Source organism: Zingiber officinale, chromosome 11B (assembly GCF_018446385.1).
Source record: "Zingiber officinale cultivar Zhangliang chromosome 11B, Zo_v1.1, whole genome shotgun sequence".
Lineage (NCBI taxonomy): Eukaryota > Viridiplantae > Streptophyta > Magnoliopsida > Zingiberales > Zingiberaceae > Zingiber > Zingiber officinale.
The window spans coordinates 4,330,626-4,354,282 of record NC_056007.1 but is presented as its reverse complement, the minus strand read 5'-3'; the positions used below and the strand labels follow the sequence as shown (position 1 = coordinate 4,354,282).

Here is a 23,657-nt window from a genome sequence, read left to right as displayed (position 1 = left end):
TTATATGATGTGTTGTTGATTATAGAATGAAACTGTGTCCTAGTAATCTAGGTTGATGATGTCCCCTTGAGGAGCTCATAAGGATTGTCATGTAAACCCTGCAGGTGGACTTAGTTTAACATGATGATAAGGTTGAGTGGTACTACTCTTGGAGTTAGATATTAATTAAGTGAGTTGTCAGTAACTCATTTAATTAGTGGACATTCAATATCTTAAACACAGGGAGACTAACACACTCATGATAAGAAGGAGCTCATATAGTAATATGGGATTGGTGTGGTAATGCAATAATAACTCTTTAGTGGAATGAGATATTATTGATGAACTCGAGTTGGGTGTTCAGGGCGAACACGGGAAGCTCAAGTTCATCGGGAGACCAAAATCTATTCCTCCTCGCGGTCCCTGTCGTAGCCTCTTATTTATAAAGTCTTATACCTGTTAGACCCCGTGGTTGTTTTGATGTGATCAACCAAGTTGGTTAGGTCTTGCTTTGTGTTTGATCCCTGTATCCGAGTGTGCAGGAGCTTAGGAGCTCAGGAAGTCGAGCGGAAGACGCAGCTAGCGAAAAGGACAGCACGGGAAGGAAGCCGACGGGCTCGGTGCATCCGAAGGACGAGAGAGCCGCGGAAGAGTACGCCGGTGGGCGAGAAGAACGTGCACGACGTTCGAGGGACGTTAAGCCGGGAAGGAAGGCTGCTCGAGGAGAAGGCCGAAAATTGGGTTCGGGTGAGCCCTATTTCGGTTGCCCGGAATCACCCAAAAGAACAGAGCTTCGGAAGTTGAAGCAGAGAAGCGAGTATGCTGGAAAACCTGCTCAAGACGCCTTCATCATGGCTTGAAGGTGCCTTCAAGGCTTGATGAAGGCGCCTTCATCGGGTCAAAATGACCGTTTGCGCTGCGAATAGAGTTCTATCCATCACTCCCTTGGAGGCGCCTTGGACCTCTATTGGAGGCGCCTTGGACCCCTGGAGCTAAGAATTATTCATCAATTGTTCTTTCAACTCTATAGTCATTCCTAGCAACTTGTTTGAGCTTTCCATTGTGTAAAAGGCTTCTCCGCCTTCAGAGAAGGAGATCTTTTCAGAGCGCTTTTTTTCTTCCTTGGATTAACAACCATCTTGGTTGTAACCAAGTAAATCGCTGAGTCTGTTTCTTTGCTTATTTTATAGTTGCTTATTATTTTGAGTTGAAAGTTTGAGGAGGGTATATTTTATTTTCGAAGCAATTCACCCCCTCTTGCTAGCCTCCGCTGCACCTACAATTGGTATCAGAGCCAGACCGCCTTAGAAGGACTAACCGCTTACTGAAGCACATAGAAGAATGATATATAGAGTTGCAGCATACAAGATAAATTTCAAAAGAAGGAAATTTATTTGGAGTTTATCAAGACCACAAATCAATCAGCAGATGTTCTTATCAAGATTATATCTATTTTAAAAAAAAAAAAGGTAGATCCGCTACCTTAGCGGCCCCCCTAGTGTCAGCCTCACGGATATAGAGGGAGGTTCATGCAGGTATACAGGCTATAGGCGCATGGCGGGATAAACCCTAGGTCATCAGTTCCTAAGAATCGACCCCTAACCATTACGCCAGAGATACCATGCGCCTACCGTCTGCGCTACGCCTTGGGGACAAGATTGTGTCTATTTAAAAGCTTTAATGGTTAGAGGATATTACGAAGATTACAAATTAAGAGGGTGTTAAATGATAATTAATTGATTAATATAAAGTATTAATTGTGTTTATGTTTCTTAGGAGTCAATTAGTTGTATTTTATATTTTCCATACAATCAATGTATTTATGAAGTATTTCTTTATAAATTAATGTAATGCATCTATGAAAATAACGACAAAAGATCAAAAGTTAGAAAAGCAAATTTAAATCTTCTCAGAATTTCCATTATCTTTTCTTCTATCTCCAACACGAAGTGCTCGGGAGTGCAACTCATATGGCATTTGGCATTTAGGACTCAATATCTGACAGTTGAGTAGGCTTGGATTATCTCAGATCGACTCAGATAAGCTAGCAACTCTAGTCCTAGCTTGGTGCTCTACAATCTATTGCTTGGCTTAATTAGTCTATCTTAGGTGACTTAGCATGGTGACTTAGCTGGCTCAAGATAGAGCTACATAGGTGAACTGAATAGATATCGATGGTAATAATTTAACTTGAGTAGTGTAAAATTACATGATTTTGAATCGTTAATCTTGTAATGAATCGATGAATTGAATGAAATTCATATCATTTCCTTTTCCTTCAATTTCTCAGGGATTATAGGAAATGTTTTTGGATGTTTTGAACAAACAAATCTTGTTTAAGTGCTAATTGTGGAACAACATACAAAAGTCAATTACATGACCATTTCATTGGAGTTCAGGACAACCCTTGGGGATGTAGGCACCGGGCTCAGTAGGGCATTTAGCGAGCTGGCAGTAGTCATCGGTGACGCCTCCCCACCAATTGACGGAGTTGATATTATAGTTGCCGAGGGTGAAGAAGGCGATGACGGCCATGAAGCTTGTGCCGGCGTCGAGGGCGGCAGACAGCACATAGGCGTAGCGGCCCCACCACTGCTTGTGGTGCTTGAGCACCCAATAGTTGAAGACAAAGCCGACAATGAACCAACAGTTGAAGTTAACGGTCTTGACTAGGGGAATGTAGCCGGCGGCCGCGAAGATGACGGGGAAGTTGATGAGTCGAATCCATTTCTTCTCTAGGAAGAGACGGTGGAAGAGGTAGACGGTGGCGGGGGCGAAGAGGCCAAGGAGGAAGAAGTAGTTAAGGCCAGAGTAGATGGAGTCGGGGCCGAACATCCGACGAGGCCCAACCACGCCCCATATAACAGAGGAGCTGAAGAACACAGTGTCGCTAGGGCACGTCCACGGGGAGCCCTTCGGCAGCAAGTTGGTCTCACAAATGTGGGGGACGTCGGAGAGCAACCACCACGCTGTGCCGAAGTAGCTCGCGTTGGCGATCACCGAACCCGCTAACTGATCAAACACAAACAAATTAATATTCTTTCCTTCCTTCTTTCTTTCTTTCATTTATTATTATTATTATTATTATTATTATTATTATTATTATTATTACTCTAATTGTTTTGAGTAATTGATGGTCTTCCCTCTCTTAGTGATTCAAAATCTATATATATATAAACATACCTGATTAAGAACTCTTGCCCCTACACTATAAGAACATCTTCAACCCGCAATATCTTGCTCTACTCATACACTATGAGAATATTCTTGACCGAGAATATTTACTATTTAAATATCTGCTTACCAAGCACATCTCCACTCCATAGATACACTATGAAAACATGCTCGTTCTCACGGGTAGACGCAGTTGGTACTTGTATGAGTGCTTGTTCTAATAGATTTTGGAATCAATTTTCAGAGGGTGTAAAATGTTTTATTAGATTTCTGATCTCCCTCATAAAAAGGGTTGCTGCACAAGGGAAAAATACACCCCCCCCCAATTTACTTGTCAGTATATTACCGTGGAGCCGACAATACTAGACCATTTGAGATGAGCGATATCAAATTTAATTTTCTCCACTATGGAACACGCCCAATTGGAAACATCCTTGCTTTACTTACAACCTTTCCTTAGGGATGGAACCTACATCCACCTTCACACAACCATGTGGGACTACACTTGCACATTTCAGCACGGTCAGTCGATAGTTCCATAATTATCGGCAATTGCCATTAGACACGACCAGATGGTAACTAGCAATTAATACTTAATGGTCACCTTTCCTTGTTGTCGGACACAAGGGGCCAAACCCTAACGGCAAATGTATAATTAAGAGGGCATCTAAACCCTAAAATCTAAAAACTCTAAACTCTCGTTTTTCTTATTCTTCCACTATAGACAGCGTCTTCCATTCCTTAATAATGTTACAATAGATATAAGAACCGGAGCTACAAAGGCACCGAAGCAGTCGACTCTATCGATCATAACCCATAGAGAGGAGAGTGAGACATGGAGTAACATGAATCAACAACTTAATTACCTGTGCGATGAACATGGATCTAGGAGGAATCTTCATGTAGTGACCGAGCTTGAAATCGGACAGAAAGTTGATGGCTTGACCCATACTCGTGCAACCGTAGGTTTTGAACACCACACTCGCCAATGGATTCCCCGGCATTATGTAGCCAATCACTATCTCTGTTAGTATGTTGATCCCAGGCATCTGCTCATGCACGAAATTAATTAACTAATTAATAAACGAATCATATGATTTTCAAAAAAAATAGACTACTGTGGTATTGATTATTGATTTTCAAATACAATACTATGTTATTTTAAGATTTATGTAGCACGAGATTGAGTTTTAAAATACCCCACCACAATACTAGTGTTTTTTGTTTTTTTGAATGAAGTATTAGTGGGCAGTAGAGATAAAATCAAAAAGCAAATGGAATTCTATCTGTAATTTAGAATGCACCCCTCTGCCTGGTTAATTGCAGTTATAATTTTGATTATAATTATAATTATAATTATATACCGTATTGGTGGTGGCGGCGATGATCCCGATGGGCAGGGTGAAGAAGAAGGCCATGGCCATGGCCAGGAGGAGGCCCCAGTAAGGCAGCTGCAGGGCGCGGCCAAAGCCCTCGACGGTGTAGATGGAGAGCGCGGTGACGAGGAGGAGGAGGAGGTGGAACCACCACTGCGGCACGGCGGCGTAGTTGGCCTTCATCATCCGGCCGTGCACGTCGAGGAACTTCTCGTTGGCCTTGGACGTCGCCTGCCGCCACAGCTTGAGCATGTACTGGCCGTCGAAGAGGAGGACGTGGCAGAGGGTGGCGGTGAGGGTGGCGAAGCCGATGCCGTAGTTGATGGCGAAGGAGGTGCTGATGCGGATGTCGCTGTAGTTCTCGTACTCCTCGACGTTGAGGGTGAAGGTCTTGTTGTCGAGGACGCGGCTGAGGTCGTAGGGCTTGCCGGAGCGCTCGAAGAGTTGGGAGGAGAGGAAGGTGAAGCGGCGGGCGTCGTAGAGGTTGGACCAGTAGCAGAGGGGCAGGAGGATGTAGACGAGGATGACGTAGCCTGCGAGGACGTTGCAGAACACATAGGTGGGGGCCGCTATGGGGCTGCCGATCATGGAGGCGGTGGCCCAGTCGAAGCCGATGGCGCCGACGCCGAGGCCGCGCATGCCGGAGCCGATCTGGTGGATGGGGATGGAGTCCTTCCAAATGAGGCAGAGGATCGAGATGGAGCTGATGGCCGGGAAGAAGTAGTTGGGGACGATGTAGTAGGAGAAGCTGCAGATCATGCAAATGAGGAAGAACTGGAGCCGCGTCACGCCGCCCTTTACCCGCCGTTCTTCCTCGTTCAGTGCTCTGTAATATTGCACAAAGCTCGTTCAATGCAACTTACAGATTGCACAAAATATTAGTCAATTAATCAATGGATTCGATCAGCAATATTAGTCATCGAATTGATATTTTTCAAATTATTTAATTAATTTGTGAAATTTAAAATCAAAATTGAATTGAATAAATAAAAAAATTGGAATTTTTTTTAATTAAATGAAATTTTGAATTAACCCAAATGTACTTTTAGAATCCAAGAATACACATACCTGAACAAAGATGCTACTACTAAAGTGCCAGGCCACCACATGTAAGGGGAATCCACCAAGTATTTTCTGAACAATCCAGCCCATCCAAATCCTAACAACTTAAGCAAAAAATTTTAATAAAAAAAATCAAAATTTATAATTCATTTTTTTATTTAATTTACAAATTTGGAGATGAGTTTTTGTGATGATTACTTGAGTGGTTTGTGTGAGGAGGATGGCGGCCATGACGTTGATGCCGCGGTGATAGAAGGCCTTGAGGATGGTGATGAAGGGGCCGGGGTTGAGGGAGAAGGACCAGTCGAGGAGGGGAATCCTGATGATAGTCGGAGGGAGGACGCGGGCCATCCAGCGGCCCACGGGCAGTGCCAGGATCTGGACGAAGATGGAGTTGACGGAGATCTGGTTGGTCCGATAATTGAAGAACTGGTTGACGAAGGAGAGGAGGACGCAGCTGACGGCACCAAGGATCCATGTTCGGATCGTCAAGCACGGCTGCGATGGGTCGTCGGTCGTCAGCATCGTCATCCGCACTTGCTCGATCGGGCAATCGTCGTCTTCTTTCTCTATTAGAGATTAGAGCTGCTAAGTAAGAACACGTTGCAAAAGGCGGGTCCCGCCGCCCAGCGGCCCCCTCACCCCTGCCCCACGAGTATGAGAGGGAGTAAATCACGGTGAATACGGGCCCGGCGATGACATGGCGGTCGAAGGTGTTTAGCACGGACAGATATTGATGTTATCGCAATTGCTGCCGCAGACCTTCGACCTCCCGACCCATGTTGCAAGAATACCATGTCATAACCGGTTGATCCCGCCCGTGGGGGCTGCTAAGTAAGAACACGAGGTGACAAGAGGAAGAGAAAGAGATTTCAAGAACACAAACCATTGAATTGGGAAGGAGAAGGTTCTGGGGCAACTGAAGCCATTAACAATGATAATATTGTGATCAATTAATTGAACAACGCAATAATAAAATTTTATCCCACTAGATCATATCAGCAAATTAAGATTGAAGTTGAAGGAATGAGAGAGAGATTTTGCAAGGAGTTGAATTTATAAGGCAGTGTGTCAGTTAGGATTCTCATAATTAAGCTTAATTTTCTATATAAAGCAATAGAACTTTTGTTACTAATTATGGGTCCAGTCCACCTTGTTATTGCTATATAGTAGTTGTTGTTGTATTGTGGTAGATTTCGATCCAACTGTCTTTACTACTCTTCTGGTTGTTGTTGCTTTATTTATCATAAGGATGCCCCCAGGGCGTAGCACAGACGGTGGGCGCATGGTATCTCTGGCGTAATGACCAGGGGTGGCTTGTGTACCTGCATGAACCTCCCTCCATATCCGTGGAGCCGGCACTAGGGGGGCCGCTAAGGTAGCGGATCTACCTTTTTTTATTTATCATAAGGATGCATTCATTTTGAAAATTGATTGTAATTTCCTTGATAGCTCAATCCATTTGAATTATGTGTCAATGTGATAAATTTGACTTTCTATAACATGCAGTTACGTTATTCAATCTGCTACGTGTCGCATGCTGCACAATTTCAAATTGTTAAAAGTTAACATATCGACGACACACATGCATCGCACACTACAATTAAGTGCATTTACAACTTACTACTGAGTGTTGTAGACGCTTTATTAGGTTCGTTGTAAATATTATTGTCAACAACATGTTATAATCACACACTGTTGATGACACATTGTAAAAAGTTAAATTTGTTATTGTGTGTGCATGATTCATATCATGCTCAATAGATTGTGCCTAGAGTGATGTATATGTCTTGCCACAATGACTTACTAACTCTCTGTTTATTTGGAGGTGCAATGAGAGAAAAGATAGATGTGATTTTTATTCCCTAGTTATCTATTATAAAATAATGACCTGATGAATTATAAAATCAATTTATATATCAATTTCTAGATAATATTTAATCCATCCAAAATTAATTAGAATGAGCTTTCCCTCCTATAGCATCATCACTCGCGGTCGCATCCATTTTTCACTCCTTTCCTTCCTCCTTTTTTTCTTCTTTTCCTTACCCTGTTTACTTGGAAGGGTAAAAATAAAAATTGAAAAAAAAATCATCATGGAAAATTTTCTCTATTTATTTTTTTATTAGCAAATGAACATGTTTATATATACAATATACATACCCTATAAATTACTCGCATCTAGGACTGATGTATAGGTACTTGCACCAAACCATTTAATTTTTCTAACTGATTCACCTTAAAGGTGACCGATTCGATCCCACACAAAATTTTATTGGTCATCAAAGTAAATCTGAAAATGCAAGTGTTTAATGTCATTCCACTAGAGGAAAATATCTTACAATACGTCGTAGTTGAGAATTGAATCATGGATACTTGAGAGCAACTAGAATATCGTTGATGCAATATCATAGTTTAGGAAAATTTACTTGCTGTCATGGGTGGCTTCCATCGTGGCTGCAAGTGACGTCACTATTAGAACACGGGCAAATAGCGACCAAATTAGCGACAGAATATAAATTCGGTTGCTAATTTAAGATGAAATAAATATCTCATCTCTAATTCAATTTCTAAAATAGTGACCGAATTAAATTTTCACTATTAATTAGCAATGGAATTAATGTTTCATTGCTACGGAATTAATGTTTCATCATTAAAATAGCGACTAATCAAAGTCATTAAACTATAAATGGAATTAAATGTTCGTCACTATTTTAGCGATGGAATTAAATGTTCATCGCTATTTTAGTATCGGACTTAAATGTCATAATTATTAGAGATGGAATTAAATTACTGAAATAGAACCCTAAACACATTCCCCAAAATCCGTCCCCATTTCACTTTCCCAATCTCATGTGATTCCCATCTGCCAATCTCTTATTCTGCAATTTCCTCTTTCGACATCCTCTTCCTCTCACTATCTCCTTCCGTCGATCCTCACGTTATGCTTCTCTCCCCTCTCACCTCGTGCCACAGGGTGTTGCCTTTGTTGCATTCCTCTTCCTCCGACAGTCTCCTTTCATTGACCTCGGTCATGGTCGCAAGCAGCATTGCTCGTAACTATGAGCGAGATTACGAGTTTGCTCATTAGGCAGGAGGGTACGAGGCACGGGAGCAGGAGGGTGAAGAAGGCAAAAGAAAAAAAAACAAATAAAGCAAAGATACATAGCAGTACTATATGCTCTTCACTCACAATCATGCAAACAACGATTCTTAGGATGTCACTATTCTAGCTTATATATATAGCTCACAATTTCATTTTTTATAGGCCTCATCATTTTTTATATCTACATTACGTATTTCCATGAGATTTTATATATCTATCATGTATCAGGACCCGAATTTTACTCGGGCGCTCAAGAGCGCAATCCACTATGGCATTCGGGGTGTTAAATGGTAATGTGTAATTCATTAGCATGAAGTATTAATTGTGTTTATGTTTCTTAGGAGTCAAACTTCAGTAGTTTTAAGTTTGACTATTAACGAGGAAAGATCAAAAGTTAGAGAAGCAGCTTTGAATCTTCTCAACATGTCCTTTCCTTTTCCTTATGTCTCCAACAAATTTGGTATTAGAGCATTTTTTTTTTAAATTGCTCTACCAAATTTAAACTCTATTTTCTCATACATAGCAAGTCAAATTCCAGTTTTCAATGATTTTTCTAGATATTATTTAAAATCAGTGAGAATCAGTTTTCCCGCCTCCTACGCCATCTTCACTCACAGTTGCAACCATTTTCCTCTCCTTTCCTTCCTCTTTATCTTCTTTTTCGTACCCATTTTACTTGGAAGGGTAAAAATAAAAATTGAAAAAAAATAATTATCGTGGAATTTTTTTCTATTTATTTTTTTATTAGTAAATGAACATGTTTATATATGCAATATGTAGGATCCTCAGCGACCGGTTAGAGGGAGATGAATAGTCCTGCTAAAAAATGAACACTATTTCTCGATCTTTATAAACTTTTATTAAGAAACACTTGTATAAAAAGAATTAAAAGGCTAAAAGAAAGAGGCACAGAAAGAGTTACTTGGTTTGTAATCAACGGATTGTTAATCCAAGGAAATTAAAACTCACGAAAGTCTCCTTCGGGTAGAGAAACCTCTTACAGCAGTCAAAGCTCACAACTACAAAGATAAACTCAATTAGAATTGATTATAAGTGTTGATTTTAGCTTCTGGAATCATGGCTGTATTTATAGCCCTGATCGGAGCGCCTGGAAGTAGATAGAATTTTATCCTCGTCGAACCGGATCGCGACAACGCACGTTTCGATAGCATTTCTAGTTCGGGCACCCGGAAGGGTTCTGGGCGCCCAGATCGGGTCGAGTCAACCCCCACTGAGCCCTCGCCCAGCAGGCGCCCGGACCCAAAAGTCAACCTCTTGTTGACTTTTTGGTCAGATCTTCTACTCCGGTTCCACTCGCTTGGGTCTGGGTCTTCTACTCCTGCTCTGTTACATTTGGAAACAATGACAAACTTAATGTAATTGGAATAGTTAATATTAAACTTGAATATGATTTTGTTATTAAAAAGGTATTGTTGATGATTTTAAATTTAACTTACTCAGTATTAGTTAATTGTGTGATTCCAGTTATAAGATTAAGTCCTTATCCTCTGAATGCCTAATTAAGCACACATGCAACCCTAATATAAGACTTAAAAGATTTAGAAGGGACAATATCTATGCAATCAACTTAACCAGCTCTTCACTTAAGTGTCACTTGACATAAAAAGCAAAAACTTGGCTATGGCACATAAGACTGTTTCACACTCACTTTAGAAACCTCACCAAACTAAATGGCTTAGTTAGATGACTACCAAAACTATCCAACTTAGACTCAACAATTTGTAATGTTTATCAATAAATCTGTCAATGAAATCAAACTCAAATAGACTAAATCAATTCACAAACCAACTAATCAAACTCAAATCAATTTAACACTTGAATTATTACACTTAAATTTATTCAATTCACATGGGATTAAATCTGTCAATGAAATCCTATATTGTCTAATAATAATTGATGATTACTCAATATTTACGTAGGTAAAATTCTTAAAAAACAAAGATGAAACATTTAGTGATTTTTGTAAACAAACTAAAAATGAAAAAAATTTAATGATGGAGTATTAAAAAACCAAAGGTTTACAAAATTTTACTTAGAAAATAGCTATCACCAAGAATTCTCATGTCCTAATACACCTCAATAAAATGGAATAGTTGAAAGAAAAAATAGAACCTTTCAAGAAGCCTTTAGGACAATGCTTAATGAATACCAACTACCAAAATATTTCTGGGCAAAAGCTGTTAGTACATCATGCTAGGTACAAAATAGAACAATGATAAATAAGAAACATAATAAAATCTCATTGGAAATTTACTATAATAAATTACCTAATATCAAATATTTTAAAATATTTGGATATTCAGTCTACATATTAAATATAAGAGAATATTTAGAAAAATTTACCTCAAAAGTTGAAAATAGTATTTTTGTAGGATACTCACTAAATAGTAGAGGGTACAGAGTTTATAATAAAAATACCCTAAGAATTAAAGAAACAACAAATATAAAATTTGATGAATCTAACTCTAAGGAAACTAACTCAAATCGAACTCAACCTCAACCAATTGATTTTGTTAGAGCTACCATTGATCTAGGGGGAGCAAGTGAAAACTTAAATCAAATAGATGAACACGAAGATTAACTGAAACTACTGTGCCGTACTGTGCGGAAAACTGGGTAAAATAAAATTTCACTAGCTGACTCTGTTACTCTGACAACTGATGCACCCATGCTGTTATAAGGAAGGGTTCAAGACCCTTTCCGGTTGGTGTACATGTGCTAAGGAGGATTCTTGACCTCCCATCTGAGCTAGGAGCTCAAATTAACTTCCCAGCTAGCTGCTAATCGATCCACGGATCGATCAACTTACTACGATTCTATGCCCTGCTGGATCGGTCGGAAGGACCGATCCAGGTGTGTCTGGATCGGTCTGCGGACCGATCCAGGCACCTGGAGACGCTGGGACGCCCTCTGTTCGATGCTGGATCGGTCGGCTGACCGATCCAAGCACCTGGAAATCTCCTCCGAGGCTACTGTATCGAGCTGGATCGGTCGGCTGACCGATCCAGGAGGATACAGTAGCATACTGTATCTCGCTGGATCGGTCGGCTGACCGATCCAGTGGAACAGCTCAGACCCTGATCGGTCTGGGGACCGATCAGTGTCTGATTTCACTCGAGAGTTCTGATTCCAGCACTTTGGCGTGCCAAAACATCACACAACAGTTCTAAAACAATGGAAACACATTCTAGCATATAAGTACTAATGTTCTAAACGTGATAAGCTAAACAAGACATAGTTACTAAGCTAGAACAATTAATAACAAGACTAAGTATGAAACTAGACATGTTAAGTGCTAAAACTGAAATAAAAGTGTATAGATCCCAAGGATCTTTATTCCAGACCCCTTGCACACACACATCATCGTAGCATCGCCCTCCAGCCTCCGCTAATCCACTTTTCTTTTACCGGTATCTGCAGTATAAGAAAAGTAGTATCTGTAAGCCAATAAGCTTAGTAAGAAACCATCTACCTCACAAAAGCATGCATACGATGCAAATATGATTTTAAATCATGTTGTTTGAAAAATATACTGAATATGCAAGCATGGCATGGCATGGTATCACACAAAGCATGGCATAACATATAAATTGAGCATGCTCTAAACTGATCATGGCATACTTATAAACTGAGCATGAAACTGAACTAGTCAAGCATATATCTAAATCTGTACACGAACTCAAATCATGTATACTGAGCCTGAACTGAACTGAAAGCTAAATTAGTGTTCTCATCACTGGTTTCAAATTTGAAAACTATACATATAATAGATGAAAATACTAAACATGCTGTTGGGCCAGCAACTTATTCTTGCGCATCCCTACGAGACCCGGGATTGCAAGTTCCGAATCCAGCAGGGTTACTAGGTTATCTGAACCTAGGGACGACTGTGGGAGTCCAGCCCATGGATATCTGATCCAACTATAGTGCCAACTGAATAAAAGGAAAATACTGAATACTGTTTTATTTTACTTTGCTGTTCTAGATTATCTGAACCTAGAGCTTGGTTATCTGAACCTAGAGGCTACTGTGGTAGCCTACCCAATGGATATCTGATCCATATAGCTGTGATAACTGATAAATAACTGAATAAAAATGTTCTAATATATTTTACATGCTGTTAGGACGCCTATTGGTGCATCCTTCTGAACTGGGCATTCTACCGAATGCTTGGTGTGCACTAAAAGCACACCTTAAAACTGAAAACTGTAAAATTACTGAACTAACGCCAAAACTAACAAGAGAGAGCAATTATACTGCAGGTGAGGGGCTTCTTACCCCAATCGCAAGGTTTTCTTACAATTCTATCCGCTAGGTCTTCCGGAAAACTGATCCTCTCGACGATCCGTTCACGTCTTCGCGTTCCTCTCGCGGAGATGAACCTTTTTCGTGTTGGAGTCGTCGTCGGAAGGTGATCCCTTGACCCTTGGCTTGGTGTGTCGTGCGTGAGGAAGAGGAGAAGAAAAGAGAGGCGTCGGTGGTGTTGGGTTTCGGTGGAGAAGGATGTGCCGAACCAAAATAACCCAAACCCCAACTTAAGTTTATTATTTATATTAAGTGGTTTAATGAACCCAACTCTAATATAAATATATTTGGTTCTCCTTTCTTTCAGCACGGCCCTGCTGGGTTCACCGGTTACTAAACTTATCCGTAAACCATAGGTCTCGGGTTCGATTCCCGCCTAAGCTATTTTACGGTTCTAATTATTTTTGCTACTTCCGCTACTCGGAAAAATTCCGAAAAAATATCTAAAAATTCCAGTAAAATCGTACAATAATTCTAATATAGTTTTGAGAATTTTCGGGCGTTACAATCCCCATACCTTATAAAAAGTTTGTCCCCGAACTTAAAACAATTCTGGGTACTTCTGTCTCATGCTGGCCTCTGTCTCCCAAGTCACCTCTGCTGCTGTGTGATTTTGCCAGCTGACTTTGACTAATGGTTCCGTAATTTCTTTACTGCTCGGTCTATTATCTGAATAGGCCAACTGTCATAGCTGAGATCATCACGGACCTGTACCAACTGGGGCTCAATCACCTGGGTGGCGTCTGGAATATGCTTCTTCAGCATGGAGACATGAAATACGTTGTGGACAGCTGACATCTCCTGAGGTAGCTCTAGCTCATATGCTACCTTGCCCACTCTCTTCGTGATAAGGTATGGTCCCACATATCTGGGAGCTAGCTTGCCCTTCTTCCCAAAACGCATGACTCCCTTCATGGGAGCTACTCTGAGGAAAACTGTATCCCCAACTGAAAACTCTAGGGGTCTGCGTCGTGTATCAGCATAGCTCTTCTGACGGCTCTGTGTTGTCTCTATCCTCTGGCGAATCTGCTGTATGGCTGCTGTGGTATCTGCTACTAGATCTGTCTGAAGCTCTAGTTCCTTCTGTTCACCACTCTCATACCAGCAGATTGGTGATCTGCACCTCCGCCCATAGAGTGCCTCATAAGGTGCCATGCCGATAGTGGCCTGATAACTGTTGTTGTATGCAAATTCTGCTAGACTCAGATATTTGCACCAACTTCCCTTGAAATCTAGGGCACAAGCTCGGAGCATATCTTCGAGTACCTGATTTACTCGCTCTGTCTGACCATCTGTCTGAGGATGGAAGGCTGTGCTGAATTTTAACTGGGTGCCCATAGCTGACTGTACACACTTCCAGAAGTGTGATGTAAATCTGCTGTCTCTGTCTGATATAATGGTTCGTGGAACTCCATGCAGCCTGACTATCTCCTTGAGATACAACTGAGCTAGCTGCTCCATGGAATAGGATATTCTGATAGCTAAGAAGTGGGCTGATTTAGTCAACCTGTCGACTATTACCCAGATAGCATCAAAACCATTCGTGGTTCTGGGTAATCCCACTATGAAATCCATAGAGATATCCTCCCACTTCCATTCTGGAATCTGTATCGGCTGTAGAACTCCTCCTGGTCGCTGATGTTCTGCCTTAACCCTCTGACAGGTTAGACAGATGCTGACGTATCTGGCGATATCTCGCTTCATCCCAGGCCACCAAAATCGTTTCTTTAGATCCTGATACATTTTGGTGGAACCAGGATGCATCGCATAGGGAGTCCTGTGAGCCTCGTCTAGAATCTGCTTTCGTAGTTCCTCCTGATCTGGAACACAAAGTCTGTCACCACAGTACACTACCCCACTGGCGGACACTCTGAACTCTCCACTTTCTGATTCTGCTAACCCTTGCTTGATTTTCTGGATTTCAGGATCCTGCTCCTGAGCTGTCTGGATATCATCAAGCAAGGTAGATGCTAAGGACATAGTGGAAAGCTGCCCGACCATAAGCTCGAGACTAAAATCTGTAATCTCCTTCCTAAGGGGTGGTGACATAGCTGCTAAAGATAATAAGGTAGCACTGGACTTCCTGCTGAGTGCGTCTGCTACCTTATTAGCTTTCCCTGGATAGTAGAGGATATCTATGTCATAATCCTTGATCAGCTCTAACCATCTGCGCTGTCGCATATTCAGATCCTTCTGAGTAAAGAAATACTTCAGACTTTGATGATCTGTATACACTCTGCACTGAGCTCCGTACAAATAATGTCTCCAAATCTTGAGAGCGAACACCACTGCTGCAAGCTCAAGGTCGTGAGTAGGATAGTTCCTCTCATAATCCTTGAGTTGTCTGGAGGCATAGGCGATCACCTTGCCTTTGCATCAGCATCTGCTCTAATCCCAATTTAGGCGTCCATTGAGATGTCGGCCTGTCATGTTTTGGTATAGCTAAAATAGAGCACCGGTCAATCTCAGTTTTAGTTCTTTGAAGTCTTCTCATGATCCTCATCCCTTTGAAATTTCTTGTTCTTCTGTGAGAGCTGTCGGTGGGAGGCTATCTGGAGAAGTCCTCTCAATTTCCTGTAGTAGCTAATCCCGAAAGCTTGATTTTCTTTGGCGTTCTGGGTCTCTTCCGGTTACTACACCTTCTTTTCTTTGGGATCTACCATAACACCATCCTTGGAGATGATGTGACCTAGAAAGGCTACCTGGTCTAGCCAAAATTCACATTTCGTGAATTTGGCGTACAGCTGGTTCTGCTGAAGGATCTGCAAAACTGTCTTCAGATGCTCTGCATGGTCCTCCTGAGTGCCCGAATAGATAAGAATGTCATCGATGAACACGATGACAAACTTGTCTAAGTATTCTCTGAATACTCTGTTCATGAGGTCCATGAAAGTAGCTGGAGCATTTGTCAGGCCGAAAGGCATGACTATGAACTCATAATGTCCGTATCTGGTCCTGAAAGCTGTTTTAGGTATACCACCTTCCTTGACTCTAACCTGGTGATATCCTGATCTGAGGTCAATTTTAGATAACACTGTGGCTCCCTTTAGCTGGTCAAACAGGTCATCTATCCTGGGGAGAGGGTACCTGTTTTTAATTGTGACCTGGTTCAAGGCACGGTAGTCTATGCATAGGCGCATGCTTCCATCCTTCTTCTTCACGAACAACATAGGTGCTCCCCATGGTGAGTGACTAGGGCGTATGAAACCCTTGTCAAGAAGCTCCTGTAATTGCTCCTGAAGTTCCTTCAGTTCTGCTGGAACCATGCGATGCGGTGCCTTGGAAATTGGATTTGTGCAGGGAATGAGCTCTATCTCAAATTCAATCTCACATGCAGTGCTAAGCCGGTAACTCTTAGGGAAAACTGGGTAATCACAAGCGACTCGAACCTCGAAAATTGTTGGTTCTTGTATGTGGTCATATCCAAAATCTGCATGGCCCCATTAAGCTGTTGTGCTTTCAGTCTTGAAGCTTTTCTCTTTGGCTTCCCGTGCTCAAACTGTACTCTGCTTGATTTGAATGATACATTACGGCACTCTATAAAAGGTATCGTCGAAAAATCCATTCGAAAGATGACATCGTAGTCCATCATTTCTAGCACTATCGGATCACAAAAGTTCCTATCTGCTATAATGGTAGCCTTGCTACGAGCAGATCGTAGATGCCTCTCCACGAGGGAGTGCGTTGTCGACCCGGCTATTGATACGGAGGTGTTGCTAGTTTCTCGACAAATGCTTTGGATACGTAAGTGGGTTGCCCCATGTCGAATAAAACAGTTACATTATCTTTGTAAAATATTGACTGACCTGTGACAGCTGTATGGGGCATTTGCTACGTCCTCTCAGTCGGTGAAAATCACAGCATTTGTGTTAGGTATGGGGGCTTCTAACACCACTGGTAGTCATGGACCATCTAAAATTTGCATACATCTGTGGTATGAAAGCTCTATCTTGTGTCGGTGAGGTGAGAAAGACTGTTCTTGTTCGAACCTTAGCCATGTGCCCTTCACATCCACATTCAAAACAACCTCGCGTGCCCTTGCGGCAAACTCACAGGATGATGTTTCCCACAAGTAGCACACTTGGGATGGAATGTTTTCGGTTGGTCCTCCTTTTGGTCCTTTGCTTGCCTTGCGTTTCCCTTTCGATTGGAGCTATGTCCTGTTGTTTTAACGTGCCAGCTAGCTTGTCCCTTGGGCTCTGTGAAACACAGCCTTGGTGATATTTAATAGCGTGGATGGATTAAATATTATCTAGAAATTGATATATAAATTGATTTTATAATTCATCAGGTCATTATTTTATAATAGATAACTAGGGAATAAAAATCACATCTATCTTTTCTCTCATTGCACCTCCAAATAAACAGAGAGTTAGTAAGTCATTGTGTCAAGACCTATACATCACTCTAGGCACAATCTATTGAGCATGACATGAATCAGCACACACATTAAAGATTTTAACTTAAAATTAAAAAGTGTCATCAACAGTGTGTGATTATAACATGTTGTTGACAATAATATTTACAACGAACCTAATAAAGCATCTACAACACTCAATCGTAAGTTGTAAATGCACTTAATTGTAGTGTGCGATGCATGTGTGTCGTCGATATGTTAATTTTTCAAATTGTGATATGTTAATTTTTAACAATTTGAAATTGTGCAGCATGCGACACTTAGGTAGAGCTCCTAGTAGCTAACAAGGGTAACTTAAGGGGGAATGTCAACTTAAGGGGGAGTGTCAACATAAGGGGGAGAATTTGGTATTTGCATGGAAAATATTGCTTTAAAAATTACTTATTTTGAAAAATGTTTTACAAAATACTTGTAAATTTTTATTTATTTGAAAAATTAGTGAAATATATAATTGCCAAAATTGTTTGACAAATTTTGTTTAAAGAGTATTGTTTTTAAAAATTATGTTTCAAAAAATGTTCAAAACTCATTTGAAAAATTTGTCTATTTTCAAAAATTGGTTGAAAAATATGTTTCCAAAAGTGTTTGACAAATGGTGTTTTCAAAATTTTGTTTAGAAAAATTATTATTGTAGAAAATATATTAGTTGCAAAATATATGCCTAAAAAATTTCGTTCAAAAGATTGCACTTTATATTTGAAAAAAGTGTTTGTTTTCAAAAACTTATTTCAAAACATTACTTGAAAATTTATTTGAAGCCTTACTTAAAATCTTATTTCAAACTGTACTTGAACAAATTATTTAAAAACTTGTTTGAAAAACTTGGCTTGCAAAATCTATCTATTTTATTAAAAATAAAATTGCACTTGTTTCAAATCAACTTCAAAAATTTAACATGTTCTTGAGAAACTTGTTTGGAAAAGTTAAAAATTGATAAATAGAACAACTACGTGCATTCTGTATTCTTAAACCATCTTAGTTTTTCTATTATGTAAATGATCGGACGGGAAGTGGTGTTTCCAGTGGCGGACGGGTGAGTAACGCGTAAGAACCTGCCCTTGGGATCCTATCCTCGAGGAACTTTCGCTAGACTCAGTCGCTTCCTTCTTTCTTCGCCCCAGCAGGAAGAAGGAATCACCACCATGTCAAGATTGGCCTCCGGGCTATCTCTTTTAGTAAAAAACCGAAAGATCATACCTTACGAGGAGTTCGCAGGGTTAAGAAAGAGGCACTTTCGCTATTCTTCTCTTTTTTCCATCTCCCCTGTGATAAGTTTACATTTACTTGTGTTTAATGTGTTGCATTATTTATTTTATACTATCCTAACTATATGTTGTAGAGTATTTTACTAACACTTTGATTCAGGGAAAAAACTAGAAGAAGGCTGTGTACAGTGGCGGATCCAGACAAACATTTAGAGGGGTGCTCAAAGAAGAGACTAAAAATAATTTTTACTATCAAATAAATTGTAACGCCCGAAAATTCTCAAAACTATATTAGAATTATTGTACGATTTTTCTGGAATTTTTAGATATTTTCCGGAATTTTTCCGAGTAGCGGAAGTAGAAAAAATAATTAGAACCGTAAAATAGCTTAGGCGGGAATCGAACCCGAGACCTATGGTTTACGGATAAGTTTAGTAACCGGTGAACCCAGCAAGGCCGTGCTGAAAGAAAGGAGAACCAAATATATTTATATTAGAGTTGGGTTCATTAAACCACTTAATATAAATAATAAACTTAAGTTGGGGTTTGGGTTATTTTGGTTCGGCACATCCTTCTCCACCGAAACCCAACACCACCGCCGCCTCTCTTTTCTTCTCCTCTTCCTCACGCACGACACACCAAGCCAAGGGTCAAGGGATCACCTTCCGGCGACGACTCCAACACGAAAAAGGTTCATCTCCGCGAGAGGAACGCGAAGACGTGAACGGATCGTCGAGAGGATCAGTTTTCCGGAAGACCTAGCGGATAGAATTGTAAGAAAACCTTGCGATTGAGGTAAGAAACCCCTCACCTGCAGTATAATTGCTCTCGCTTGTTAGTTTTGGCGTTAGTTCAGTAATTTTACAGTTTTCAGTTTTAAGGTGTGCTTTTAGTGCACACCAAGCATTCGGTAGAATGCCCAGTTCAGAAGGATGCACCAATAGGCGTCCTAACAGCATGTAAAATATATTAGAACATTTTTATTCAGTTATTTATCAGTTATCACAGCTATATGGATCAGATATCCATTGGGTAGGCTCCCACGGTAGCCTAGGTTCAGATAACCTAGCTCTGAGTTCGAGATAACCTAGAAACGGTAAAATAAAGCGATTATTATTTACTTTTATTCAGTTGTACTATACGATCAGATATCCATGGGCTGGACTCCCGATCTAGGTTCAGATAACCTAGTAACCATTCTAGAACTTGCAATCCCGGGTCTCGTAGGGATGCGTGCACAGTAAGTACGATTGCGGGGCCCAACAACATGTTTAGTATTTTCATCTATTATATATATAGTTTTCAAATTTGAAACACGATGATGAGAACACTAATTTAGCTTCGGTTCAATTCGGGCTCGGTTTACATGATTTGAGTTAGTATCAGATTTAGATATATGTGACTAGTTCGGTCTCATGCTCGGTTTATAAGTATGCCATGATCGGTCTAAAGCATGTTCAGTTTATATGTTATGCCAGGCTTTGTGGGATACCATGCCATGCCATGCTTGCATATTCAGTATATTTTTCAAACAGCATGATTTAAAAATCATATTTGCATCGTATGCATGCTTTTGTGAGATAGATGGTTTCTTACTAAGCTTATTGGCTTACAGATACTACTTTTCTTATACTGCAGATACCGGTAAAAGAAAAGTGGATTAGCGGAGGCTGGAGGGCGATGCTACGATGATGTGTGTGTGCAAAGGGTCTGGAATAAAGATCCTTGGGATCAATACACTTTTATTTCAGTTTTAGCACTTAACATGTCTAGTTTCATACTTAGTCTTGTTATTAATTGTTCTAGCTTAGTAACTATGTCTTGTTTAGCTTATCACGTTTAGAACATTAGTACTTATATGCTAGAATGTGTTTCCATTGTTTTAGAACTGTTGTGTGATGTTTTGGCACGCCAAAGTGCTGGAATCAGAACTCTCGAGTGAAATCAGACACTGATCGGTCCCCAGACCGATCAGGGTCTGAGCTGTTCCACTGGATCGGTCAGCCGACCGATCCAGCGAGATACAGTATGCTACTGTATCCTCCTGGATCGGTCAGCCGACCGATCCAGCTCGATACAGTAGCCTCGGAGGAGATTTCCAGGTGCTTGGATCGGTCAGCCGACCGATCCAGCATCGAACAGAGGGCGTCCCAGCGTCTCCAGGTGCCTGGATCGGTTCGCAGACCGATCCAGACACACCTGGATCGGTCCTGCAGACCGATCCAGCAGGGCATAGAATCGTAGTAAGTTGATCGATCCGTGGATCGATTAGCAGCTAGCTGGGAAGTTAATTTGAGCTCCTAGCTCAGATGGGAGGTCAAGAATCCTCCTTAGCACATGTACACCAACCGGAAAGGGTCTTGAACCCTTCCTTATAACAGCATGGGTGCATCAGTTGTCAGAGTAACAGAGTCAGCAAGTGAAATTTTATTTTACCCAGTTTTCCGCACAGTACGGCACAGTAGTTAATGTAGCGATCCGGCTCACAGCCTAGTACCCAGGAGTTGGGTCGTTACATAAATATATCAAAAGATAAAAGTACTGAATTAAGAATGTTAATGATATAGATATAAAAACATGTGCATACCAATAAAGTAATTTTTTGATACTTGAACTAGTACCAGATCCGGACATACAAACAAGAGGAGGCAACTATATCCTACGAGTGTTCATCTGTTGAAAATGTTGTAAAATTTGTTCATTTTTAATTGTGGAAAAAATATCCTTCTCGATGTGTACTACTAAACTGGCATTCATCCACTCATCCCCCATCCTATTACGCAAATCAATCTTGATAATTTTCATAGCAGAAAAAACCCTTTCAACAGAAGCAGTTGCAACTGGTAAAACCAATGCTAACTCAATCAAACGATAAACCAATGAAAAAACTGTATTCTTGCCCGTTTCAACCATCTTTTTAGCAAGACTTCCCAAATCTTCAATCATAGAAAATTCACCTCGCACATTTTGAAAGTAAGTCTCAAGTTGGTCCTCAAGTATTACACAATCGGTCAATGAAAAGTCCTCCGGATAAAGTTCAGCAAGGCGGAGTAACTTACCAATATTAAATTGAGAAAAAGAGTCGTTTGGATCTAAGCAAGCAATGCAGGTAAGTACCTCCGTACTTGATTCTGAAAATCGATTATTCATCTCTTGAACCATCATATCAAGAACCTAATATTGTAACAATAAAAAAATGAATAAAAAACATTATTAGAAAATTAAAATTTAATAAAATATTTAGAAATAATACCTCACAAAAAATTTCAACACGATAGTGATGAAAATTAGTAATCATTTGTCCATTACGCCTGCTGCGACAACGAGTTCTCATATGTTCTTCCATATTCGGTATTGGGATCATATGGTTACTACAAAATTTGTTGACGACATTCAAAAGATTCTCCCATCCTTCCTCTCTCAATTTTTGTAATCGAACTGTCATTGTCTTGATCAAACTAATAGCCAGTACAATGTTTTGATCCTTTTGTTGTAAGGCAAGCGATAATTCATTTGTGATTCCCAATAAAGATTTCATCAAATGCATCACAAACACAAATTCATAACTCTCCATATTATCAATCAAACTGGCGGTGATACCATTATTATCATCATTAGTGTCATCATCATACACATTTTCAAGCACTTGTAAAATAGAAGTCCACGTAGACATCAAACGGATAATAGTCATGTAATGTGAACCCCAACGAGTATCCCCTGGTCGTTTTAAATTGATTTCCTGATTTTTTTCCTTTACCACTAACAATATCTCCTTTCTCCAAACATTCTACAAGTTTATCATGTTCAAGTTGTCTAAACTTATCTTTTCTTTTGCATGAAGCACCAGTAATATTCACAATCATAGTAACATATTGGAAGAAATCACTCACAATTCGATTGCTTTTGCAACTGCAACAACAACTAGTTGAAGTTGGTGAGCAAAACAATGGACATACCTTGCAGATGAATTTTCCTTCAATATATGAGCCTTCAATCCATTATACTCACCTCGCATATTTGAAGCTCTGTCGTATCCTTGACCTCTCAATCTTGATAATGACAACTTATGTTTTGCAAATAATTCATCAATAGCCTTCTTCAAAGAAATAGCAGAAGTATCAGACACATGTACAATAGCAAGAAATCTTTCAATAACACATCCATTTTTGTTCACGTATCTTAAAATAACTCCCATATGCTCTTTGACTAAAATGTCTCGACACTCATCAACCATAAGAGAAAATATATTGTCTTTTATATCATTAAGAATGAAATTTGTGACTTCAGCAGCACAAGCACGTGTTAAATCCTTTTGAACTGTTGGAGATTTCATTTGATTATTTCCAGGGGCATTTTCATTCATTGTCTTAGCAACCTCATCATTTCTTTGGGTATACCACTCAATCAATTCAAGAAAGTTACCTTTATTTGAGGAACTCAATGACTCGTCATGTCCATGGAAAGGCAAACCTTGTTTCAAAAGAAAGCGTGTAACATCCAAAATTGTCATTAATCGAGTGCGATATGCAACCTCCATTCCATGCCCCCGTGCTTGTAGCAAATGTGACACACTTTGTCGTTGATTTTGAAAAGCCTCAAGTTGTGTTCTTGCATCATTGTGAGCACTAGCTACACCACCAACATGTGTATAAAATACTTCCATTGCTTTTCTCCAATTATGCATCCCCGAATTAGTAAATGCCTCATCTCCAACTCGACATCCTCTATGAGAATTTTTAAAGAGATAGCAGCAAAAATAAAAAGTTGCATCTTTTGATATATTGTACTCTAACCATGAAAATTTTTTAAACCAAGCAACTTGGAAACTTCTATGCTCTTTACCAAATTGTCTTTGGGGATAACTATGACCAAATGGTTGACAAGGTCCTCTAATCAAATATTCTCTTCGAATCTAATCTCTAATTGAAACATCAAATTCATTTATTGGTTTGCGTAGCCCTGGGTCACTAACAACATCATCCTGGTTGAATTCAACACAAGAATATTTTTTC

The 23,657-nt window shown here is 40.2% G+C and overlaps 2 protein-coding genes across 2 annotated transcripts; both read right to left on the bottom strand.

The window, feature by feature from the left end:
- Nucleotides 1–2,364: 2,364 nt before the first annotated feature.
- Nucleotides 2,365–6,122, bottom strand: LOC122035332 (oligopeptide transporter 5-like). Its single transcript, XM_042594743.1, has 5 exons — nt 5,790–6,122; nt 5,598–5,695; nt 4,518–5,355; nt 4,020–4,226; nt 2,365–2,991 (listed from the first exon to the last, which is right to left on the bottom strand). The coding sequence occupies exons 1-5, from the start codon at nt 6,120–6,122 to the stop codon at nt 2,365–2,367; spliced, it is 2,103 nt and encodes a 700-aa protein (XP_042450677.1).
- Nucleotides 6,123–21,297: 15,175 nt separating this feature from the next.
- Nucleotides 21,298–23,329, bottom strand: LOC122035329 (zinc finger MYM-type protein 1-like). The gene is made up of 4 exons (XM_042594741.1): nt 22,602–23,329; nt 22,403–22,554; nt 21,899–22,290; nt 21,298–21,819 (listed from the first exon to the last, which is right to left on the bottom strand). The coding sequence occupies exons 1-4, from the start codon at nt 23,327–23,329 to the stop codon at nt 21,298–21,300; spliced, it is 1,794 nt and encodes a 597-aa protein (XP_042450675.1).
- Nucleotides 23,330–23,657: the final 328 nt, after the last annotated feature.

What these genes read in the sequence shown, in the direction of transcription:
- LOC122035332 (XM_042594743.1), bottom strand. Translation starts at nt 6,122, where the DNA reads ATGACGATGCTGACGACCGACGACCCATCGCAGCCGTGCTTGACGATC. An exon ending in TCCTCACACAAACCACTCAA is followed by an intron (nt 5,696 to 5,789) that starts GTAATCATCACA and finishes TTTTTGCTTAAG; the next exon opens with TTGTTAGGATTTGGATGGGC. An exon ending in GATCCATGTTCATCGCACAG is followed by an intron (nt 2,992 to 4,019) that starts GTAATTAAGTTG and finishes GTGTTTGATCAG; the next exon opens with TTAGCGGGTTCGGTGATCGC.
- LOC122035329 (XM_042594741.1), bottom strand. Translation starts at nt 23,329, where the DNA reads ATGCATAATTGGAGAAAAGCAATGGAAGTATTTTATACACATGTTGGT. An exon ending in GAAAGGAGATATTGTTAGTG is followed by an intron (nt 22,291 to 22,402) that starts GTAAAGGAAAAA and finishes CTATTTTACAAG; the next exon opens with TGCTTGAAAATGTGTATGAT. An exon ending in GTGTTGAAATTTTTTGTGAG is followed by an intron (nt 21,820 to 21,898) that starts GTATTATTTCTA and finishes TTACAATATTAG; the next exon opens with GTTCTTGATATGATGGTTCA.